Raw genomic sequence first — 20553 nt, forward strand, 5'->3', positions numbered from 1 at the left:
AATGTAATTAAAGTCATCTGCACACCAAAACAAATGTTATTTACAAATGAAAAATTAGTATTCCTTTGTTTCCCTGATAGCCTGGCTCATTAAGCAAATTTAAATGGAGTCACTGATGCTTTGCAGTGAAATGGGGGCTGTTTCTAAATCAAAGGGAATAACTTTTCCTGTTTTTACCACTGCCATTTTTCATGGCTCTGACATATTGTCCAAAAAGTTGGATGGGAAGCAGAGAGTGAGGTAAGGCTGGGGAGGGGGGTCTGGGGCTTGTGCCAGGAGATCCAGCAGGACTGAGAAATTCCTCGCTGCACCAGTGAGTGGCACAAATTACTTTGCCTTTTACAACAGAAGAAAGTGGAAAACTTTTCCTCTTTCTCTGTATGATGGTGCTTGCCTCAGTTTACCAAACGTGATCTCACTTCTGGTCCTTCCAAAGGCAACCATTCTCCCAGGAAAAATATTAAGAACAAGCTCTCTGTGTTTTACACATTCAGCTGTGTTAAAAATACATCTGTACTGAATTTCTTACTCTTTGGAGTGACCTGATTAAGCTGAAATTACTTCCAAGTGCTGAAGCACTTACATTTTCCTTAGTTTTACATCTGTTGGAAGAGATTCCTACACTGTTGTAAATCACAAGGGAATTCAGTAAAATTTCATTTCATCTAGAGGTCCAAACATAATTGCCACATGAACTTTCCAATTCAGTGGACAATAACCACATCAGCTACATGTATTTCTGGAATTCACTGAAAAGCTCAATCCCAGCTCTGACACGATGGTACCAGTGACAGGGATATCAAAACCAGAAGTGAGAACAACAATAAATATGAAATAAAATCTACTAAAAGAGAAGCTGTTAAATTTAAATTATTTTTTTTTTAAATTCCAAACCTCGGTTTCAGTATAAATAAACTTTCTGTGACAAGACCAGTAAAAACTGTTCTGAAAATTGAAATTTCAAAGCTTAAAAAAGAACAGATCTCAGTTTGACACAGGTCAAGATCTTTCCCAGAGCTGAACTCCAGAACACTCAGAAGGTTGAGGTTTTTTTCACATTCCTCTTTCTCTACCTTGTCTATGAGACCTCAGAATATTCAGTGGTTTTCTGTAACCTCAGTATCTCCTGCAGCCTTTCATGTAACACAAATAAATTACCTGCTCATAAACTCCTGACTTCATCATGCATTTTCATTTCAGGTGGTCAGAAAAGAGTTTGAATGCCCCTATTTAAAACCAAGAGGATAAAAAGGGTGTGTTGCTTTACTGAAGTAACTCACCCATTGGAGGATTAAAGGCCACACTGACAGCAGAGAGGAAAACCCAGGAGAGCACATAAAACACAACCAGACTGCTGAAATCCCTTCTCCCAGGGATGCCCAGGATGGAATGGATGCTTGCATTACACTGATACATCAAGTGTTGTTTATCAGCTTTTTGTTTTTAGATTTCATTTTAAAACAAGGTGTTCCTTCTTTTACATTAACATAGACATAAGGAAGCACTTCTCTGGAGACAGTTCCTGAGGATGCTTCTCTTTAGTTACCACATGCCAGGAATATTATTTATTTTACTTGAGAAGCAAATTAAGAGGTAACACTTACTCTTGAAACAAATATTATTTTCTCAACCCTCTCAGTAGTTTTACAACCCACTATAAAGACCAAAAATAAACCCAATATTACCAGCCAGAAGATACTTTTTTTTTTTTAGCTTGCTTGGCAACAAACTTCTATAGAAGTGTTGTAGCCTCAGCATTATTATCTCTTAAAAATAACAACCCAGTGTCCTTGTACACAACATTTTACATCACAGAGAGCTCAGAGAAGGAATTTCCCTCACTGAGCCATAGCAGAGCAGCGAGGTTCAATGAACAACGATTGTGCCTGTGAATTCTAGGCAGGTTTTTTTTTTAAAGATGTGCAGGACAAGAAGCACCTTTACTCACAGTGTGTGACTCCAGCCAGGGTCTGGTAGAAGGTTGGGGTGTCACTGTCATCAGTGAGGGTCACATACACCCCTCCTGAGAGCAGCCACCGCGAGAAGGTGAAAGCATCTTTGTTGTGCAGCAGCCAAACCCTGAACTTCTCATAGTTCACCTTCTCACCCTGCAAGAAAAAAACAGAAAATGGGAGCTGTTTTTTTCTCACTGCCAGTAAACAGGAACCATCCAGCTGTATGAACAAACAAAAAAAAAAAAAAAAATTGGGACAATCTCCTAGAAAAATAAGTGCTAATGTAATTTTTCTGCTTGGAGCCATGCCTGTTTTTCCCTTTCCTTTTGAAACAGCAATGGGAGGGAAATTAACTTTTAGTTCTCTCTGCATTTCAGCCACCTACTCAATGTGGCCTTTGGAAACTCATTTACCCTGAACCTCAGGTGAAAGGGATGAAAAGAAAAATGGTTACTTGCAATTCAAAATAGCAGAAGTTATTTTGATGAATTTGAATGTATTATTACAGATACCAGCTCTGCTGCAGCAAAAAACAGGTGCTATAAAATCATAAACATTCTATTCTATCTGTGTAGGTACACAAACAACACAGAAAAATCAGATTTGGGAATAACTAATGCTGTGATTAAATACTGCAGGAATATGTGGACTTTTTTGCCCCTACTGACCAAAACCCACACTGGAGCATAAATGTGAACATGACATTCCCAGGATCTCCTCACTCCTGGAGCTCCCTGTTCAGGAATACATAAAAACTACACATTCACAGAATTTCAGTGTTGTTTAAGCCATTTATTTGAATCCTTGCCAAGCTGTAGCCATGAAACCATAGGGATCAGCAGACTAATTTCTACAGGGCCTACAAAACTACCCCAAATAAAAGCAAACCCATTATCAGTAGACAAACTCATTATATGGAGATTCTCATCTCCAGGGGAAACAAACAGGGGTCTGCAAAGTGGAAGAGGTTTCAAGTCATTGATTATTTAAACTCCCCTCATATCACAGACCATTAAACTTCACTGAATTACATCTCTACAGAATCCAACAATTTGCATTTGGCCACGGACTATCTGCAACTGCCAAGTGCAGAAAATTGAAAATTCACTATATTGCCTTTGCCAGGCTTCTCCAATGGTTCATCACCAGCCCTGCTGAAACATTTGCTTCCTATTCCCACTGCAGGGGGTTGTTTCAGTTCCAGATACTCATTCTTTTTATGCCTCTTTTTCTAGACTAAAGAGTTTTATATTTTCATCTAACAAATCACAGACTGGTTTGGGTTGGAAGGGACATTAAAGCCCATCCATAAAGCCTATCCCTGTCATGGCAGGGACATTTTCCACTGTCCCAGGCTGCTCCAAGCTCTGTTCAACCTGGCCTTGGACAATTCCAGGGATGGAGCAGCCACAGCTGTGCCAGGGCCTCACCACCCTCACTTGGATTTCCTATTCTTTCATTTCTCCAAAACTTTGGATCAAGAGAAAAGAACATTTTCCCACCCCTGTTCCACCCTTCCCCTCTAGTTTTTGCACTGCTCTTGGTAAAAGCAGCAAGAGATGGGTCATTAAAACTCCAGTTTTCACTGGAAGGGCAATGAGGAGGACAGAAAAACTTTGGACAGGAGGAAGAAAGCATTTGAAGCAAGCAATGATTACAGCTGAACCGTGATGGAACTTTAGCAATGCAGCTATCATTGAATTTTTAACCTGTATTTCAGAAACAAAATGAAAACTCAGATAAATTCAAAAGCTTCTATTTCTAGCTGAGTACATGCAATAATTCTGATGAACAGAAGTACCTATAAACATCATCCTTGAAATCAAACCCATCCTCTCCATAAGGCAGGCAGGAAGGCCCACAGCAGGAACATTAAACTTTCTCTCTCCAGCAATGACCATGGATGATTAAGAGCCCAGTAAATCCTGCTGAGTGGGTTATTACACTATTTTCATTTTAAAAGAAAAATCAATATGCAGCATTTTCTTGAACAGGAAAATGCTCTGAAGTTCAGATTGATACTCATCTTCCTGCAAGGCTTCATAAAGTATTTCTGGATTTCTTGGACAGGGTGCAATTAACTTGTAGGGTGCAATTCATCACACTACACTGATGGGAAATGATAAATAGGAAATGGCACCGTGGGGCAGCTCCAGAAGCTGCACTGCAGTGGACTCAGGATTTATGATTCCAGCCAGGACTCAGGAATGCAATCACTGCCACCAGGGCCAGAGCAGGGTCTGGCTCAGGCAATGCCCACAACCAGAGTTATCTCCAACACAGCACAATAAAATCTGAAGTAATTAAGTAAATTGATAGCCACAAATAATGCTTCCAGTCAATCTGGTCAATCCTTTTGCCAGAGGAATGTAGATGTGTCCATTTTGCTGGTCTTAGTCCTCCGATAACAAACCAAGCAAAAAACCCTGAAAATTCATCAGGATCCCTGGAGTCAAAGAATCATCTATGAATACAGCAAAGTACCAATGCCCTGGTTTAGTGGAGGACATCAGCAAGCTCCATAAAGATTCAATCTCACAAACAACCTAAAGCATAATTAAATGTTGCAGCTCCTGGCAGGAACAGTGATACAAAAGCAATAATATAAAACTATTATTTTGAAGCAACCATTGCTGTCAGGCATTTTTAAATCCAGGATGCAGATTTTCTTTCTTTTCAGCTCTGTGTTCTAGATTTCTTCCCTGATTGCAGTAAAATGTTCACACTAAGTTCCCACCAGCAATATTAGTATTTAAATTTACCTGATGACATGATTACCACCTGGAGATGATCTGTTTCCAAGGAGCACAGAGAATGCCTGCATTTATACACCAAACACTGTTCCCATCAATATAAATTCCATGTAATAATACCACAACACAAAAAACCACGAGCTTTTACCCCATTTAAACAAGGTCAATTTGTTCCCATACGTGCTTGGGTATGAAAAAGAAGCTACTTAATGGAATCTTGACTTTTTTTTTTGTAAATGCAACAACATACCTCAGAGAAGCATTTCTTGAGTGACTCAGGGACTTTCCCATCAACCACATGCAGCATCTTCTCCATCTCTTCACGGACAACATAGCTCCCAGATTCATTAGAGAAGAGGCTGAAAATATCTGAGGAAATAAAAATATTGTGTAAACATCAATGGCAGTGATATTTTTCAAATTTAAAGTTTGTAACTGGCTGAGAGTGTCAAAAGCTGTGTAACAACTAAAGAACTGAAAACTTAGGTTGATCCAAGTTCAATATAGGTCCACAAGGTTTAGGTCAAGATCTTCCTTTTCTTTTACCATTGTAATCAAAAGGAAAATGAGTATTACCAAGTCAGACTAACAGAGAAGACAAAATAACAGAAGTCAGTAGGCAGATGCTTTCTTTTTTTTTTTTTCAGAAAACATCAATGCCTTCCTCCTTCCTCTGCCCACATACAGAGACCATCAGGCTTTCTGTAAGATCCCAACACTGACATTCATGATGACTTGGCAAATATTTAATTTTGATGAATACAGAAAACAAAAATGCAGTAAATTTCAAAAAGCACAGCTGAAAATGCTTCAAGAAATCCTGTCTTCACTGTAAAATGGTCACATTTTACACTCACAATGCACTGTCTCATTGTTATAAGTTACAACACTTACATTTTGTTTTCTCCTCCTCTCTGCCTCTTGTGAGTAGAACTAATCCAACTATCAAGTTATTGAAGTGAAGCCCTTTGGATATTCCTCCAAATGAACAGTAGATAACCTAGAAGAATAAAACAGAGAAGTTAACCAAAAATAGAGAAGTTAACCAGAACCAGGGCAAAAAGAGATGGCAGAAGTAAAAGCAGCAGCTTCTACTGAGGCTCCATCTTAAATGGTTTTCAGGCTCATCACCTCACATCCAGCTAAACACATTTCAGTTATTGATTGTGTTTTTTGTAGCTCCTCTGGTACCCATAAACAGCCTCTATCTAGTGAAACACAGGTACAAGCCATAAACAGCAGTGTAAAAACTCCACCTTAGAACCCTCCAGTGAAGACACTTCTCACTTGCTCATGGTGTTGTTTTCACAAATTTCTTTATCAGGGCTGAAATCTCCTCCAGACTGGGCTCTGATAACCTCAAAGGGATCAAGGGGATGCAGCAGGAATCCCCAAAACCAGGCTGGCAGCAGAGAGGGGAACACCAGAGCCCTGTGAGTCACTGCATCACCACAGGGTGGTTTCCACTGTGAGTCAAAATTAAGCCAGGACTGGGAGTGCCCAAACAAAACCAGTCCTGGGCCTGGCAAGGTTAGATCTGGCCAAGCCACCCAGGGCTGTGGTGGTAGGAAGGTGATAAGGGAACACCTGACACAGAGTGGTTACATCAGATTTACTGCTGCAGCCTGGCTGCAGACACCTCAACAGGGCTGTGGGACCTGCAGAAATCCTCTCCTTGTCCGTCCGTCCGTCCATCCATCCATCCGTCCATCCCTCCATCCATCCTGCCATCCCTCCATCCGTCCATCCAGCCATCCATCCATCCATCCCTCCATCCAGCCATCCTGCCATCCCTCCATCCGTCCATCCTGCCATCCATCCCTCCCTCCATCCATCCATCCATCCACCCATCCCTCCCTCCAGACTGCTCAAATCTGTCTGCAGGCATGGGAATGTCAATCACTGTAGAGCAGATCTCATTTCCACCCCACTCTGAGACACAGAGTTACCCAAATACTTTCATTTCCACAGGGGGCTCAGATCAGCCTCTTCTGTTACTGAACTTCAATCCATTTACAAATGCTTGAAGGGCTGAATTATTAAAACTGAATTTGTGCTTTATTTGGACACAACAATGGTACAGGCTTCAAGGCAGAGATTTGAATTCCACACTTTTTATGTCTAATCCCTCTGTCTTCACCAGATGCCTTCAAGGCTACACTGCCCACGTGAGCAATTTACCTTCATATTACACTGGAATCATGACTTTTTTAAAATATGCAACTAAAACATCCACTCACTCCTGCTGAACTTTGTACATCCCAGCTGCAATACCAGATGAGCACCATATATTACATTTATACATTATTTCAACACAACACAAGGATTGCTCATGAGATAAAGAAAGGAATTCTGTGGATAATGTCCAATATATCAGTATTTAATATATGTAGTTACAACCACAGGCAGCTGGCATTGCTTGGAGTTTAGCTGCTTAATCATTCCTTGGGAAGAGTTTATAAACACTGAATAATCATGTAAAATATCATTTCTAAGGAAGGAACTTCACCATTTTTCACATTGGTGTGGCATTTGGAAAACTTCTAATAGCATGCACCATCAAAATGTGATGCAATTTTGTTTTCCAAAATTACTTAATGCTGTTGCAGCTTTACTTAAAACAGCCACACCCAGGCAGGACCACAGCAATTTGCATTTCAGAATGGAAAATTTACTATCATTAGATGGCACATAGCACTTTTTTAAAATAAAATTTAAGCCTGACATGTTTTGTTCCATGGGCAACTGAAGAGTAAAACAAGATTTAAAAATGCATCCCACCACTTGAGCAGCTTTCCTGCAGTTCAACAACACAGACACATCTCTATAAATTTCCTTTTATTAACATCTTCAACTCCATTCTCCCAAGAAATTCCCCCAGAACATTATTGTCCTGAACATTTAAAAAGGTTTTGTGTGCAGGACAATCACCCAGATTGTTGGATCGAAGTCCCACTGCTTTCAGTTCTCTGTTTTATGTCCCATTTAAAATTCCTGTGTTTTTAATTTAACAAATTCCTGAAAGCCCCTCACTCCTCAGATATGAAAAAACATTATTCACAACATAGAGAGCCCACAGCCCAACAACCTGAGACTCCAAATGATCTGTTTTGGTGACTGAAAGGCTGAAAATTCAGGGTTTTTAGCTGCCTAATGACTTGTCTGCCTCTCCCCATCCTGCAGCCAGAAATTACAAAGCATCCCTTGACTCAAATCCCAATTTTGGCCCAATTTACAGTTTTCAGTCTCATAGATTTGATACTGCACTGCCTGAGTATGAATGCTACAAGTACATCATAATTTATACTCAAATTTTGAGATGAGTTCTGATGAGAAGCCATCAAAAACCAATTAGGAGTCTTCCATTAATTTTATTTCACCACCTGGAAACCAAGAACTGCTCTATAACCATCATGAGTGTTAAAAGAGATAATCATCACCAAAATGGTGTCTTTAAGGACAGATTGAAAAAAAAAAAATAAAAACCAGACAGCAGACGTTTGAAACCCCAGAATCTCTGTTTGTGACCAAATCAGTAATTTAATCCTTAATACTGACATAAAAGGGATATAAAAGTACAAGTTAACACAGAACATAAAATTCTCAATATTTTATACTATTTCAAACCAATCATACATTGTGAAATATATATTTTTTTTTGTTTAATCTTAGGGGTTATCAACTCTCAAAGCACCCAGAAAACACCCAAAAATTCATACTGAACACAGGCTTTCAGCTCTGGGCAAATCAGATCCCTCCTTTTGCACTGCAAATTTTCCTGCTAAGCCTTAAACACCCACACAACAAAGCCAACTGTTTACAGAGTTAAAGTAGTATCATCCTCTTTGGAAAAACAGGGGGAAAAGAAGAATGGAGAAAAGATTAAGCTCAGGAAAAGGAACTCTGCCAGAGTGTAAAACCTTCAGCAATGCAACACTTCAGCACTCACATTATCTAAATAAAACTGGGAGACTTGCACGCTGCCTCTGAGGTCAACAGCTCTGAGCATGCCAAAAATAGAAGCTGTGACTAGAAATGACATGGAGTAAAAGATCATTTGAAAGGTCTGCCCAATCTTTGTGTCTCTACCAATGGTATCTCTCTCTCAAGAAAGGGGTAACTCTATAAAATAAAACTATTTTGCAAACATGCACATGTGTAGGCTGGTATTTTTTTTTTTTTAGATGTATACACGTGGATATGTTTATATCCATGTTGCAAATTTTGATTCTGGTTATTTTCCAGCTCATTTATGCATTTACTATGAACACATTTATTTTTAAGAGCTTGTAAAGATTCATCTTTAGAAAACAAAGTAACAGTCAATGGAATCGCAAAGAAACCAAGAGCAACTGCATCTCTGGAGTAAATAAAATCTGTTATTATGCTCTTGTTACAAATTCCCAATCTCTTAATTGCCAAAATTTACATCTGGATACTTCAAAGTCACCTACCAGGTATTAATAGGGTTGGGAGCAGGTCTCAGCCCAGCACATCCCTGACCACCCACAATCCAAGTCTGGAAAACCATTTTCAGAAAGAAAAGTTGCATTGTGATGTTGCATAAAAAATGGGAAGCAATTCAATCAACTCCATAAATATCTGTGTGTGCCCAGCACCATCCAGCTGCCCATTATCCACTGCTTTTGGCTTCCCAGGAAAACAGCAATTCACAGCTCACCTCAGCAACTTTGGGAGGGACCCCATCACCCAGAACTTCCCTGATGAAGCACTGCTGGGTCATATAATAGGAGAGGCCACAAGTTCTCTTGAAAGCATCTTTGAGCCTCTTCAGTTCTATGTCTGTAACTGAGAACAGAGGGAAGAAAAAAAAAATCGGTTAATAAAGATGTTGCAGAAAGGCAGTAGTTTAAGGAATCTCAAAATGCTCCACTCCTTATGTTTATCTTTACAATAAGAAGACACGAAGAAATTAAACACATTATTTCCCCTAAAGAGTGGGAAAATGAGATCTAATAATCTAATCTTGCTTGAAAAGAGAGAAGGGAAGCAGATCTGTGGTTACCAGCAATGTGAACAACAGCTCACTGCCTAAGTTTTCTGACTACAATAGTGGATTGTAATTTGTTCTAAATTCAGCACCATTCTTGTCACACAAAGGAAAATAAAGCAGCTTTATGATCAATTTTGCATTGCATGTAAGCCAGGGAAATTATCTGCAATCAACAGTGGTGAATATTATTAAGAGCAGCTCCAACAGCAACTTTCAAGCAGTTTCATCTATTAACCATTCTGCTTTTCTATATTAAAACAAATAAAATACTTTATCACCACTACAAGTTCATGAGAGTGCAGTGTGGTGTGATGTAACAGGAATCAAATGTTGGACTACATGCAATTCTTCACCAAAGATTCCCTTGCACAGCCAAAATCTGCTTGCCAGCCACGCCTATTCCAACTTGTTCACAACTGTAAAGGTGGAAAATGTGATGACATCCCACTCATCCTGGCCTGGGAGCTCCCTGGAAAGCAGTGCTGCCTTCAGATTTTACAAGCACAAAGCAATTTTCTTAGAAAGTATTTAAGAAGGGAAGGATCTCGTGGAACAAAACAAGCCCTCTGCCCAAAGCCAAGCTGCAGGGAATGGCAGAGGATCCCCTGGAAGTTCCTGAGTGGTGCAGAAAAAGCAATTTGCCATGCAGAAGCCCAGGGAAGTGATGCTGCACAGGGAGCTGTGTCACTGTGTTTATAGCAAGGCATTTTCCTTACCCTGCTATCACAAGCCAGACAGAAACAACACTGCCATGGCCAAAGGCTTGTCGAGCTTTTTGTCAGCCAAAATAAAACAGAGCACTTGAGGGCTTAATCCAGCACTCACTAAAACATCTACTTTTCAGTGAATTCATTCACCAAAAGCAAAAATCAATCCTTAAAAGTAAATCACATTAAAACATTCCTCCCTAATTTTAATCCGAGTCAACACTGAAACAGATGTTGGCTTCACTTAACAATTGTGTACAAACAGAAATTGGGTTATGCTTCCTCAAATGCTATTACAGATTCTGAGTACTTCTGACCATAAAGAAAAAACTTCAAAGTATCCAAGAGATAAACCTCAAGTGTGACCCACAGAGCACCAGAGCTATCAATTAGCACAGTGGTGATTATCATTAGCACATATCTTGTTGTATCAAAACGAGCCTGCTTTAATTACATGGCAGAACAATGTTGGTCTCATACTGTTACCTGGCTTATAAGGTGTTCCAATTCCATTATTTCACATTAACATCTACCCAGAGTCACTGTGTGCCTTTACAGGTGATGCTTTAATGAACACTCAGACAAGGAGGAAATGAAGAGAAGTGCTTCACCTCCCATCACCTTTGAGCACAACAAATCTTCAGCCAGCAGGGACAGCTCCCCACACTTAATGAGTGCTGGGATAGCTCAGGGATCATGCAAAGGGGAACCTGCTGGCAAAGCAAAGAATCAACCTGGAACCAAGACTAAATCCAACAACAGTTTTGGGATGAAAAAATTCTCATTTCTTGCCATTTTCATATGTGCGCACACACACACACACACACACACACACACATTTTTAACAAAAATAAACACTGTGTTCTGGTTTCTTCTCCCCCTCTGTTATTTTTTTGATCTCTCCACCATTTAATTCAATCTGGTTTGGGGTTATTTGGTAAAAGTTTCTATACAAAACAACAACATTTGCTAAGGTGATGCTTACAGCACCCCTGACTGCCCAGTGTGCAGTCCAGGCAGTGCTCAGGAGTAGGGAAATCCCATATAAAGGTATTTTCCATAACCCATAGGAGTGACTGGAGTGCCAGCCAAGGTGAGGAGAAGGTTGGGAACAAGACTTGCCAAGCAATACTCCCAGGATCTTCAAAAGGAACTGTACTATCAGTGTATTTAACAGGAGTGATAAGTTGATACTGCCAGTCCATGTTCCATTTCAAAAGCAAGTTATTACTGCCAGGGCCCACTCAGTATTATTGTTTGCATGCAGAAACTACAAAAAAAGGTCATGGGATAACAGGAAAGGTAATTACTTCCATTCCTTCCCTAGGAGCCATTAAAATGACTGATGCTGGCCATTTAAAATCATCTGCAAAGCTTTGTAAAGATAAGTTCATTATACATTTAGATCCATGCACATGAAAGTACAACTGAAATGAGCAGAGTATAAATCAAAGATATTATCAATGTTTACTACAAGTCTGGAAGGCAAAATATTTGAATACAAAAATCCCAACACCAAAGCACCAATTATTCAACAGAGATAGAACATGATGGCGTGTTGAGAGGAAATAAAACTAAGTGTTCAATTATTAAAGGAACATTTCTAGAAGCAATACATCTATTACTATAATAATAATAATAGAAATTAGAACACTCACATCCCCAGAAGCTGCCTTTTTCTCTCTCAATTCCACACACCAAGCACCACAGAACACACAGGGGTTTTCCACCCTGCCTTTAAACAAACCCGACTGAAGTCCTTTGATTAGGAATATTCAGTTTTTCCAAAGGCACAGACTGCCCAGACACTTGCAGAAGCCAGCTGTCTACAGACACCTCTGAGAAGAGCATTCACAAGCTGCTGTTATTACACCCAGGAGACTGACACTACACTATGGGGTGCACCCTGGTCGTATTCACAGCCTGACAGGGAAAACCAGACACTGACAACTCCCCAGGATGAGTTTGTGGCAGCGAACACAGCAAATACCATCCCCACATCCCACCTGCCAACAACAGGTGCCACAACCTCAGAATTATTGCAGGGAAAGCGACTCCATTGGAACTGCACATTTAATTCTTGACACCTCCCCACCACAGCAGCGACCTATTGAATGTGAGGTTGATTCAAGGTAACAAAACCAAGTTTCAATAATTAGATACTGTGCGATAATTCTTTAAAATCTCCCTGCCAGTCTCCAAAAACCACCAGTGAAACACAGTCCCAGGCTGTCGCTGTGTGTGAACTGTGCTAACACAAAACTCTGTGCCACCTCAGCTGGAGGGTTTCCAGGAGAGCTGCACACAGTCTAACAGGAGATCAGTGCTGCATCCAACTCTCCAGGGAATATTCCACCTCCACTTTGTTTAATAAAGTTTAAATGAAACCACGCAACCTCAGCTAAAAATGTCACCCGGCTTAAAGTAATTGTAACAAACCTTCAGCTCACCAACTGCTCAGGGTATTTTTAGTTTCTCAGTGTTACTTAAACTTCAGGCTGTTTATATGGATGTACTATTCCACTTTTTTGTTTTGTTTTAATTCCCATCTAATTCGGGTAATGAAATGTGTAGTGCCTTCCAAAACTGGCCCATACTGGAAACCATCTCGTTCTGCTCTGCTTTCACATAATTGTCACCAAGTCATCCTTTTGGACTAAAACTCTATCTAAAATTCAGATTATGCAAGTCCAACTCTGGACTTCTACCTTGCTTTGCCACCCCTATAAAACTGTTCAAACTAAGCTGGAGGAAATCAATCTTTCCAGTGGAGCTTTGCAAATTTTGCTGCCACATTTCCCCATTCATTTTACAATCTCTATTCACTTGAGTCTTCTTTTTTTTTTTTTTTCCTTTCCACATCCTGTAGCCCATCCCAACTTTCTTGACTTTTATCTGGGAAGGTTCTAAAACACCCTGTGAGCAATTCAGGGTTTGGGGTATGGCACCACCTCTGTCCCCTCCAAAAATCACACTGAAAGGACAATTTTTGACAACAAAAACTGGGCAGCAAATACCTGCCTCAGCAAAAGCTGCTCTGCTGTTACCAGGCTGCTAGAGAAAATTAGTAAAAGTCATCATAAAAATATAACTGCATGGCTAAATACAAGTAATGTTGATATTTTTTTGCCTGTTCATGTCTTGTTTTGGAAAAAGAGAGAGGAGAAAATGGTTACATCAGAGCCAATTCTTCACTAATCAAAGTACCAACACTGTATATTTTGTGATACTTCCTCAGAGGCCTCTGAATCTGAGCTAAGGTTTGCAAAAATTACCTCAGTCAAGTGTTTTATTCAAATACTGTGAGAAGGAACTTAAAATCTTCCTTAATTATGTATATTTTTGATGTTGTAACTATTGAACATAAGGAATATAAGAACTGCCACACATTACAGCCTCTGCTTAATAAAAGGAGTGGTTGGTCAGGCTTAGTGGTTTTATGAAAATGATTATAAATTATAAATGATTATAAATAAAAATTATTATACACCTTACCTGTGATATATGTATCAAGAGCAAACACTATAAATGTATTTTAAATTCCTATTTAATATTTATTCACAAAGTCAGGCCAGCCACAAAAACACCTTCCCTCACAATGCTTTTCTCCCCATCCTTCAAAATTACAGCACACTGATAAAAACCACTGAGAAATAGAGGCTGAGACCCAAAACACAGCTTCCCAAAGCAGCCACTTGGCTGATGGAGCAAAGGTGATGAATAAAAGCATTTGAACTCTTAATACTGCCTGGCAAGAGACACTTAACCTTTCCATGTCTTGTCTCAGCACTGAAATGGATACAAATTCCAGCCTGCATCACACACGTGTGTGATAAATGAGCTAAGATATTGTGTAAAAGCACTACAAGCTACTGCTAAAAAGCTGATTTAATCAGTGAAAAGGGCAGAACTCCAAGTGTTTAACCGAGGGAGAGTGGAATTAATCTGTCCTGGCTACTATAAAGTGACCAATTAACATCAGGTAGAACTAATTGGACACAGAAACACTTCCAGAATCACAAAAGCTTCGTGCAAACCATCAGTGCCATTAGGAGGAGTAGCAGTAACCACACCAAAAAGCTGATCTCTGTTCCAAAAGCCTGAAATACTTCATCAGACTACATGTAAAAAAAAAAAGGATTTATTCTGGTTCACAGGTTCCCAGCACAAAACCCAAACCAGCCCAGCCAAGGGTGAAAACCACATTGTATCGACAATGCTGAAAGTCAAAACAGGAAACAAATATTGCACAAACAGGAAGAGAAAACACAGGATAAGAAGGTCAGACAAGGTGAAGGGTCAAGAACCTTTCCAGCTCATCTGACTCAAATACTGGTAATTTCCCCCAGAAATGGAAGCATCAGAATTCCCCCAATACTTTCCAAACACACCCCAAAAATCTGAATTTCCACTGTCACTGCTGGGTGAAAAGCAGCTTGCTAAGTCAGTGCCTTAAAAAACAAAATCCCACCAGCCCTGCACATCACAAGTACCCAAAGCAAGCAATAATTTGCAACCATCAGCATAACACTGTATTTATTCTTTACTAAAAATAACCAAACCTGGATTCTAATAAAACTGACAACTTGCTTATCCTTCAGAAAGCAAAAAAAAAATTCACCTGTCTCAAGTTTTTCCTCACTTCCAGCTCAGGTTTTTTTCATAATTCTAATATTTTGATTTTTAAGTGACAATTTTGGAGGTTCAATATCAAACTCACAGGGCATATAATTCTCTAACCAGACAATTATCTTCCCTGTAATCACTCGCTCAATATTTCCCTTAGGAATCTTCATCCTAGTTATACATGGAAATTTTATTACTTTTTTCATTAGTCTTTATTGTGACTTAATGGCTGTGGTTATGAAGTTGTCAAGAACCAAAGCAATTACTAAAAAGCTTCAAAGAGGTAAAATGTGCAAGTGAAAGTAAAGTGTGTTTGGGAACAACCCCAAATTGGAGGAACCAATTGCAAAATACAATTGAGATAAATGAACCAGCTATGACAAAAAAAAAAAAAAAAAAAACAAACCAAAAAAATAAATCAAACTTCACACCCACACACCCTCGCTAAAAAGGAATCCATTTGGGAATATTATGGGAGAAAACACTGACTAAAAATTCCTGCTTTCCCTAATGGAAAAATGAATGCATTACTAAGGAACCTTTCATAAGTAGAATATCAGAAATGGCATCACTCAATCAACACAGGGCACCTCCACAAAGGCATCAAACAACATTTACCAATAACAGGAATTTAAGGATAACAACGCCACGGTTTGGGTATTTAAAAAAAAAAAAAAAAAAAGAATTATTCAATCCAGCTGTATTTTTTATTTTTTTCCTCCCACCTATTCTTTGGTTTTGGTAGCAGTGGCTCTTCCTGTGGATAAAGCTTTCCCTGGTTCTATCAGACCTTCCCTCAGTGTCTGTCAAAGGTTTAATATCTCCTGTGCAGGGAGTGCAAGGAGATTTAGTCAATACAATAGGATTTGCCAATTTTCTCTAACACGAATACTTAGCATTTATATGTGATGTTTTTCATCTTCAGAGAGCTTAGTCCTCACAGTCCCCATCCCCAAAAGAATGCCAGCATTCCCAGCCTGTTTTATCCCTCTCTATCTCCAGCAGGGCATGTTCTGTTTGGATTAACTCTCCCAGTAAGCCCAGTATGGAGAAGAACTGGCACATAACAGCCAATAGGGAAAAAAAAATTAAAATAATAATAATAATAATAATAATAATAATAATAATAATCCTCCCACTGAGCATGGAAATCTTATTTTAGATCCTTGGGAATTAAAGGAGCTCCCTGGTCCAACCATATGAACCATGGGATAAACATGAAAATTCACAAAACTCCACAAAATCTATTTTACCATTTTTACAGCTGCAAATCTAAGCACAAACTGCAATTTCATATATTAGGGACAAAAAGTGATTCCTGTCATCAAGTAAAGAATTGGTAAACTCATTCTCCAGGAGCAATTCCTAGCCTGGATCACCCCAGGATCACCTTTCCCACCCATGGGTCCCTGGTCTCTGCTGGCTGGGAAAAGGGGGACAAGTTTTAAATGGTTTTTAAATGGTTTGAAACAGAGCAGACATCTTGAGCAGCAGCACTGAGAACCCTGAACTACCCTCCAAAAGATACCATGGACTAAAAAAATACTCAGGAGTCTGGGATGCCCACCTTGACCTGAGTTCCCAGTATCTGCTTTCCCTTTCCACTGCTATTTTCCTCTGATGCACCTTCACAGTTGTGGTTTGTCCATGATTTCCCAGGTGAAAGTTTTAGCTCTCAATCTTTCCAGCATTTGGAATGAATGCTTAGATTAGAAACTAAATTCTGCTTTTGGAGCTGTCCCTTCATCAGTTTTCCTGGCAAACACTGAAAGTTGGTGGTGTTAAAGGTGAGCAGAGCAGCTTCTGTCACAACTCAAAAAAAGCTGGTTTTGCTTTATTACCACCATGAAAATCATTGAGACATTTATGCTTGTTAAAATTCACAAAATTACAATATAGAACTCATTTCCAAGAAATAAACACCCTGTTAAAATGAAAGGCAAGTGCCAACTGTGTAAATGCAAACACCACATAAGAACTGTGCTACAAAATAAATTGTAATATAACAAATATTTCATATCTTGCTTCCCAACAGTGCCAAATATACTAAATGCAGCTGTAATATGAATTGTTCTTTAAATAAAAAATTATAGTCTAAGCCTGAAAGTTAAACAGAAGCTACATAGGAAGGCAGAGTTTCCCATCACCTTCAGTGAGGATGAGAGGCAAGGAAGGAGTTCTAATTTGGGATTGCTGGCATAGTTTTGATCAAATATTCACTCCAGTCTTGGCCTCTGGCAGCTAAGAAAGCCAGCTCTAGTAAAGCACTGTATTTAAGTACATGAATGTACAAGACATGAATAAAAAGAGATTCAGTTAGTATTTATACATTAGTACATCTTAATTTCTAAAGTCAGAGGAAAAATATGACTCACTTGTAAGTCAAGTGCTGTGGCACAAACACTCCACATGTGTGTATTCATAGGGCCAAGAAAAGGCTCTCTGCTTCCAGCCTTCCTAGTCCCAGCTCTTGGGGACACATCTGGCTAAAATACCATCTCAAACTCAGGTGTAAAGGGAGTATTTTTGTGTCAGGTCCCACATTTGTGTCTCTTGATGCACTGTTACAAACACACAATGACAAATTTGCTATACAACCTGTGAAAGGCTGAGAAATACCAGCACAATCACAAATACAGACCCTGGACCAGGGAGTGAAGAAATAAAATAAAAATAAAACTAGAATGTGCTTAGTTCTGGGACCCCATTTCACGTTTGGTAGAACACCAAGAACTGAATCAGAGCTTTATTTTTTAAACAGACAATAGCAAACAATTAGCATTACTATTTCCAAACTCCATTCCCACTGCTGCATCTCTTATTAAGAGAATCCTCAATTAACATGCCAGGATTGATATTTAGGATTATCCTGAAGGATGCCACACCAGTTTCACATTAGAGAACTTCTCACTGGAGATGTTCAGCATTAGATGAACATTATTCCTAAGGCCCTCCATCGGGAAGGATGAAACAGCAAATTTAGATCCACCCTGGAACAGCTGCATGGGAAAGCAGCTCCCAGTCATTCCAGTGCCACTGAGCAGCTGGGGTGGATGGGATGATTCCAATTCCAGAGATTCCCATGAACACACTGCCCATTGTTCCACAGAAACAGAAAAGGTGGCAGAATGACTTTACACCAAAGAGCCCCAGTGCCCTGAACACAGGCAGCAGCTGGAATCTCTCCCTGAATCCCTGGAGAGACTCACAGGATATCCTCAAGGACATTACAGTCTCTATTAGCAGCAGTACATTTACATAATAAATTATGAACATTTAATGATTCTATATTTATCAAATATTTTCTATTCTGCTTTTTAACCTCTATCCCTGTAACACTGTGGCCTCTGCAGATATTTATCCTGTGTTCTGCACTGGGATAAGTGCACGTTGTAGTTTCTTCCTGCTCTGCCCTATCAACGTTGCAATCTACTCATTATTTTAAAAATAACTTTAGTTCTCATAACACATTTACACAATTCTTCAACCAAGGTGATCAGAAGACAACACTGAATTGGTGGGCAACAAAAAAAAGTGGGGAGTTAGTTAATGGCAAAGAGATCAATTCTAATTCTTTAGGCAAAGACAAATCATGTTGTTGGCTGCACAACTAGAAAACAAAAAGTTCTCACACTGCTCACAACCCTCCCTAAGACCCTGGCACAACACAGACCAGGCTGCCCTGACTGCACCATTCTGACTGCTGCTCATTCATCCCAAAGCACTCCTGCTCCAGCTGCACCAAGTGCAAATGCACTTGTTCAATTTTTAAACTAAAATCCAGGATTTAACTGTATCACATCACGAGGGAAAACGTGCTAGAAATCTTGACAAGACTAGGAAATTTCCAGAGTAAGATTTTGCTTCTGGATAACACCTAACAGCTAGAAAGAGGGATTGAAAAGAAGTGCTTCTTCAGCCCAAAATACATTCATGATGCCACATTCAAGTTCATTTTTAGAACAAATTCAATCTGCAAAACTCAAGTTCTCATAATTACTATCCCAATACTTTCAGTTCTTTTTCCCCCACATCCACAGACTTATTCAATCTGGTACTTCCTGTTCTGTTTAGGGCTCTGTGTTTCTTTCACTTTTTTATTTCATTCAAGGTCTCAGAGTTTTAAAAGAACAAATTTTGCAAACTAATGAAGTAAAATTAATCATTTGAAACAATTCCAGCATCTGAAGGGAGCTTAGAAGGAAGCTGGAGAAGGAATCTTCATCAGGAACTGCAGTGGAAGCAATGGGTTCAAACTGGAAGAGGGCAAGCTTTGATAACTATTCCTACATATAATATAGATATTTCCAGATAGAAATTCCTGCTAAAATATTTCAGCTCAGGAATCTGTCACAAACCCTGAGTGCTGCCATTGTCACCAGATTTGAGATAAGGAACATCCATTCAAAACTCAAAAGAAATATAAGCATCCATTCTATATTAAACACTTAACATGAAATTAAACTGTGAGTGGATGACAACTGAAAGACCAGCTAACAAAAAGACAGATACAATGTGAATAAAATCACTGGTTTTCAGGAAGAATTCCAAAGGACTTGTAGTAGGTTCTGTTTTGAAAGGATGAAGCCTACATTTTTATACAAAATGCAATTTTCTCTTATTCTGGCCTGGTGACATTGCCTCTCATAGCTTGTGGGCCCAATTCAGACTCTAAACTAAGTGAAACAGTTTCAAAGGATTTGGACATTAAAAAAAATAAAAAATAAAAAATGATCAAAATAAATGTTAGAGATTCCTTTTGCCTTTGTAGCTGCTGGCTGGCAGCAGTGCCTGGCTCAGAGCAGCTCCCACTGCCTGGCCCTGTGGCTGCACAGCCTGAGCAGGAGGAAGTCAGATCTCTTTTGAAGGCACTGACTGTCTCAGTGGCTATTTAAAACCACTCCAAAAGTCAGGACTGCAGTGTCTGACAAAGCCAGACGTTCTTTCTGTCCATCCCAGCCTGTCCAGTGTGTCCCACCACGAGGGAGGGGTGGCTCTGCTGGCTTTTCAAGAGCATCCCTGGCTCAGGAACTCTGCTTTGGTGGGCACGTGAGCCTGTGCAGTTCATTAACACCATCATTAATGGCTTGTTTTGCCCCAAACACACCCCATGGGAAGCACAGGTCACCTCAAAAGCACATTTCCATGGGATGGGAGAGGCTCGTGCTGGGTTGTGACTGGTGAAAAGGAGGATTTAAACACCCTGGAGAGCAGGACATGTCACTGCATCTGCCAAGTCACCCTACCTGGGACAGCTGAGCACTCCAGGGGAGGCAGTGATTCAGGGAGGAACTATTTCAGGGCTTGTTAAATAGCATTTCTACAGTGGGAAATAAATCCTGGTCACTACAAACTGACCGATTAGCCCTTGTCCAAACCTTTCTCAGCCATCTCCTTTTATTCAACACTAAATAAAGGCCCTGTTGCCAATGTTACCATATTTTTATAAGAAAAATGGCTTTGTTAAACTTTTAGATTATTAAACCAACAGCCTCACA

General features: G+C 39.7%; 1 protein-coding gene across 2 annotated transcripts in view; it reads right to left on the reverse strand.

Moving 5' to 3' along the window:
• USP32 (ubiquitin specific peptidase 32) overlaps positions 1–20553 on the reverse strand; it is a 62916-nt gene that overhangs the window by 34060 nt on the left and 8303 nt on the right. For both annotated transcript variants that reach the window (XM_062507340.1, XM_062507339.1), the window contains exons 2-5: positions 9390–9517; positions 5603–5708; positions 4959–5077; positions 1949–2108 (exon numbers count right to left, since the gene is read on the reverse strand). In XM_062507340.1, the coding sequence (XP_062363324.1) occupies positions 1949–2108; positions 4959–5077; positions 5603–5708; positions 9390–9517 (513 nt within the window). The remainder of the gene's footprint in view (positions 1–1948; positions 2109–4958; positions 5078–5602; positions 5709–9389; positions 9518–20553) is intronic.

The sequence above is a fragment of the Cinclus cinclus genome, chromosome 22 (assembly GCF_963662255.1).
Source record: "Cinclus cinclus chromosome 22, bCinCin1.1, whole genome shotgun sequence".
NCBI lineage: Eukaryota > Metazoa > Chordata > Aves > Passeriformes > Cinclidae > Cinclus > Cinclus cinclus.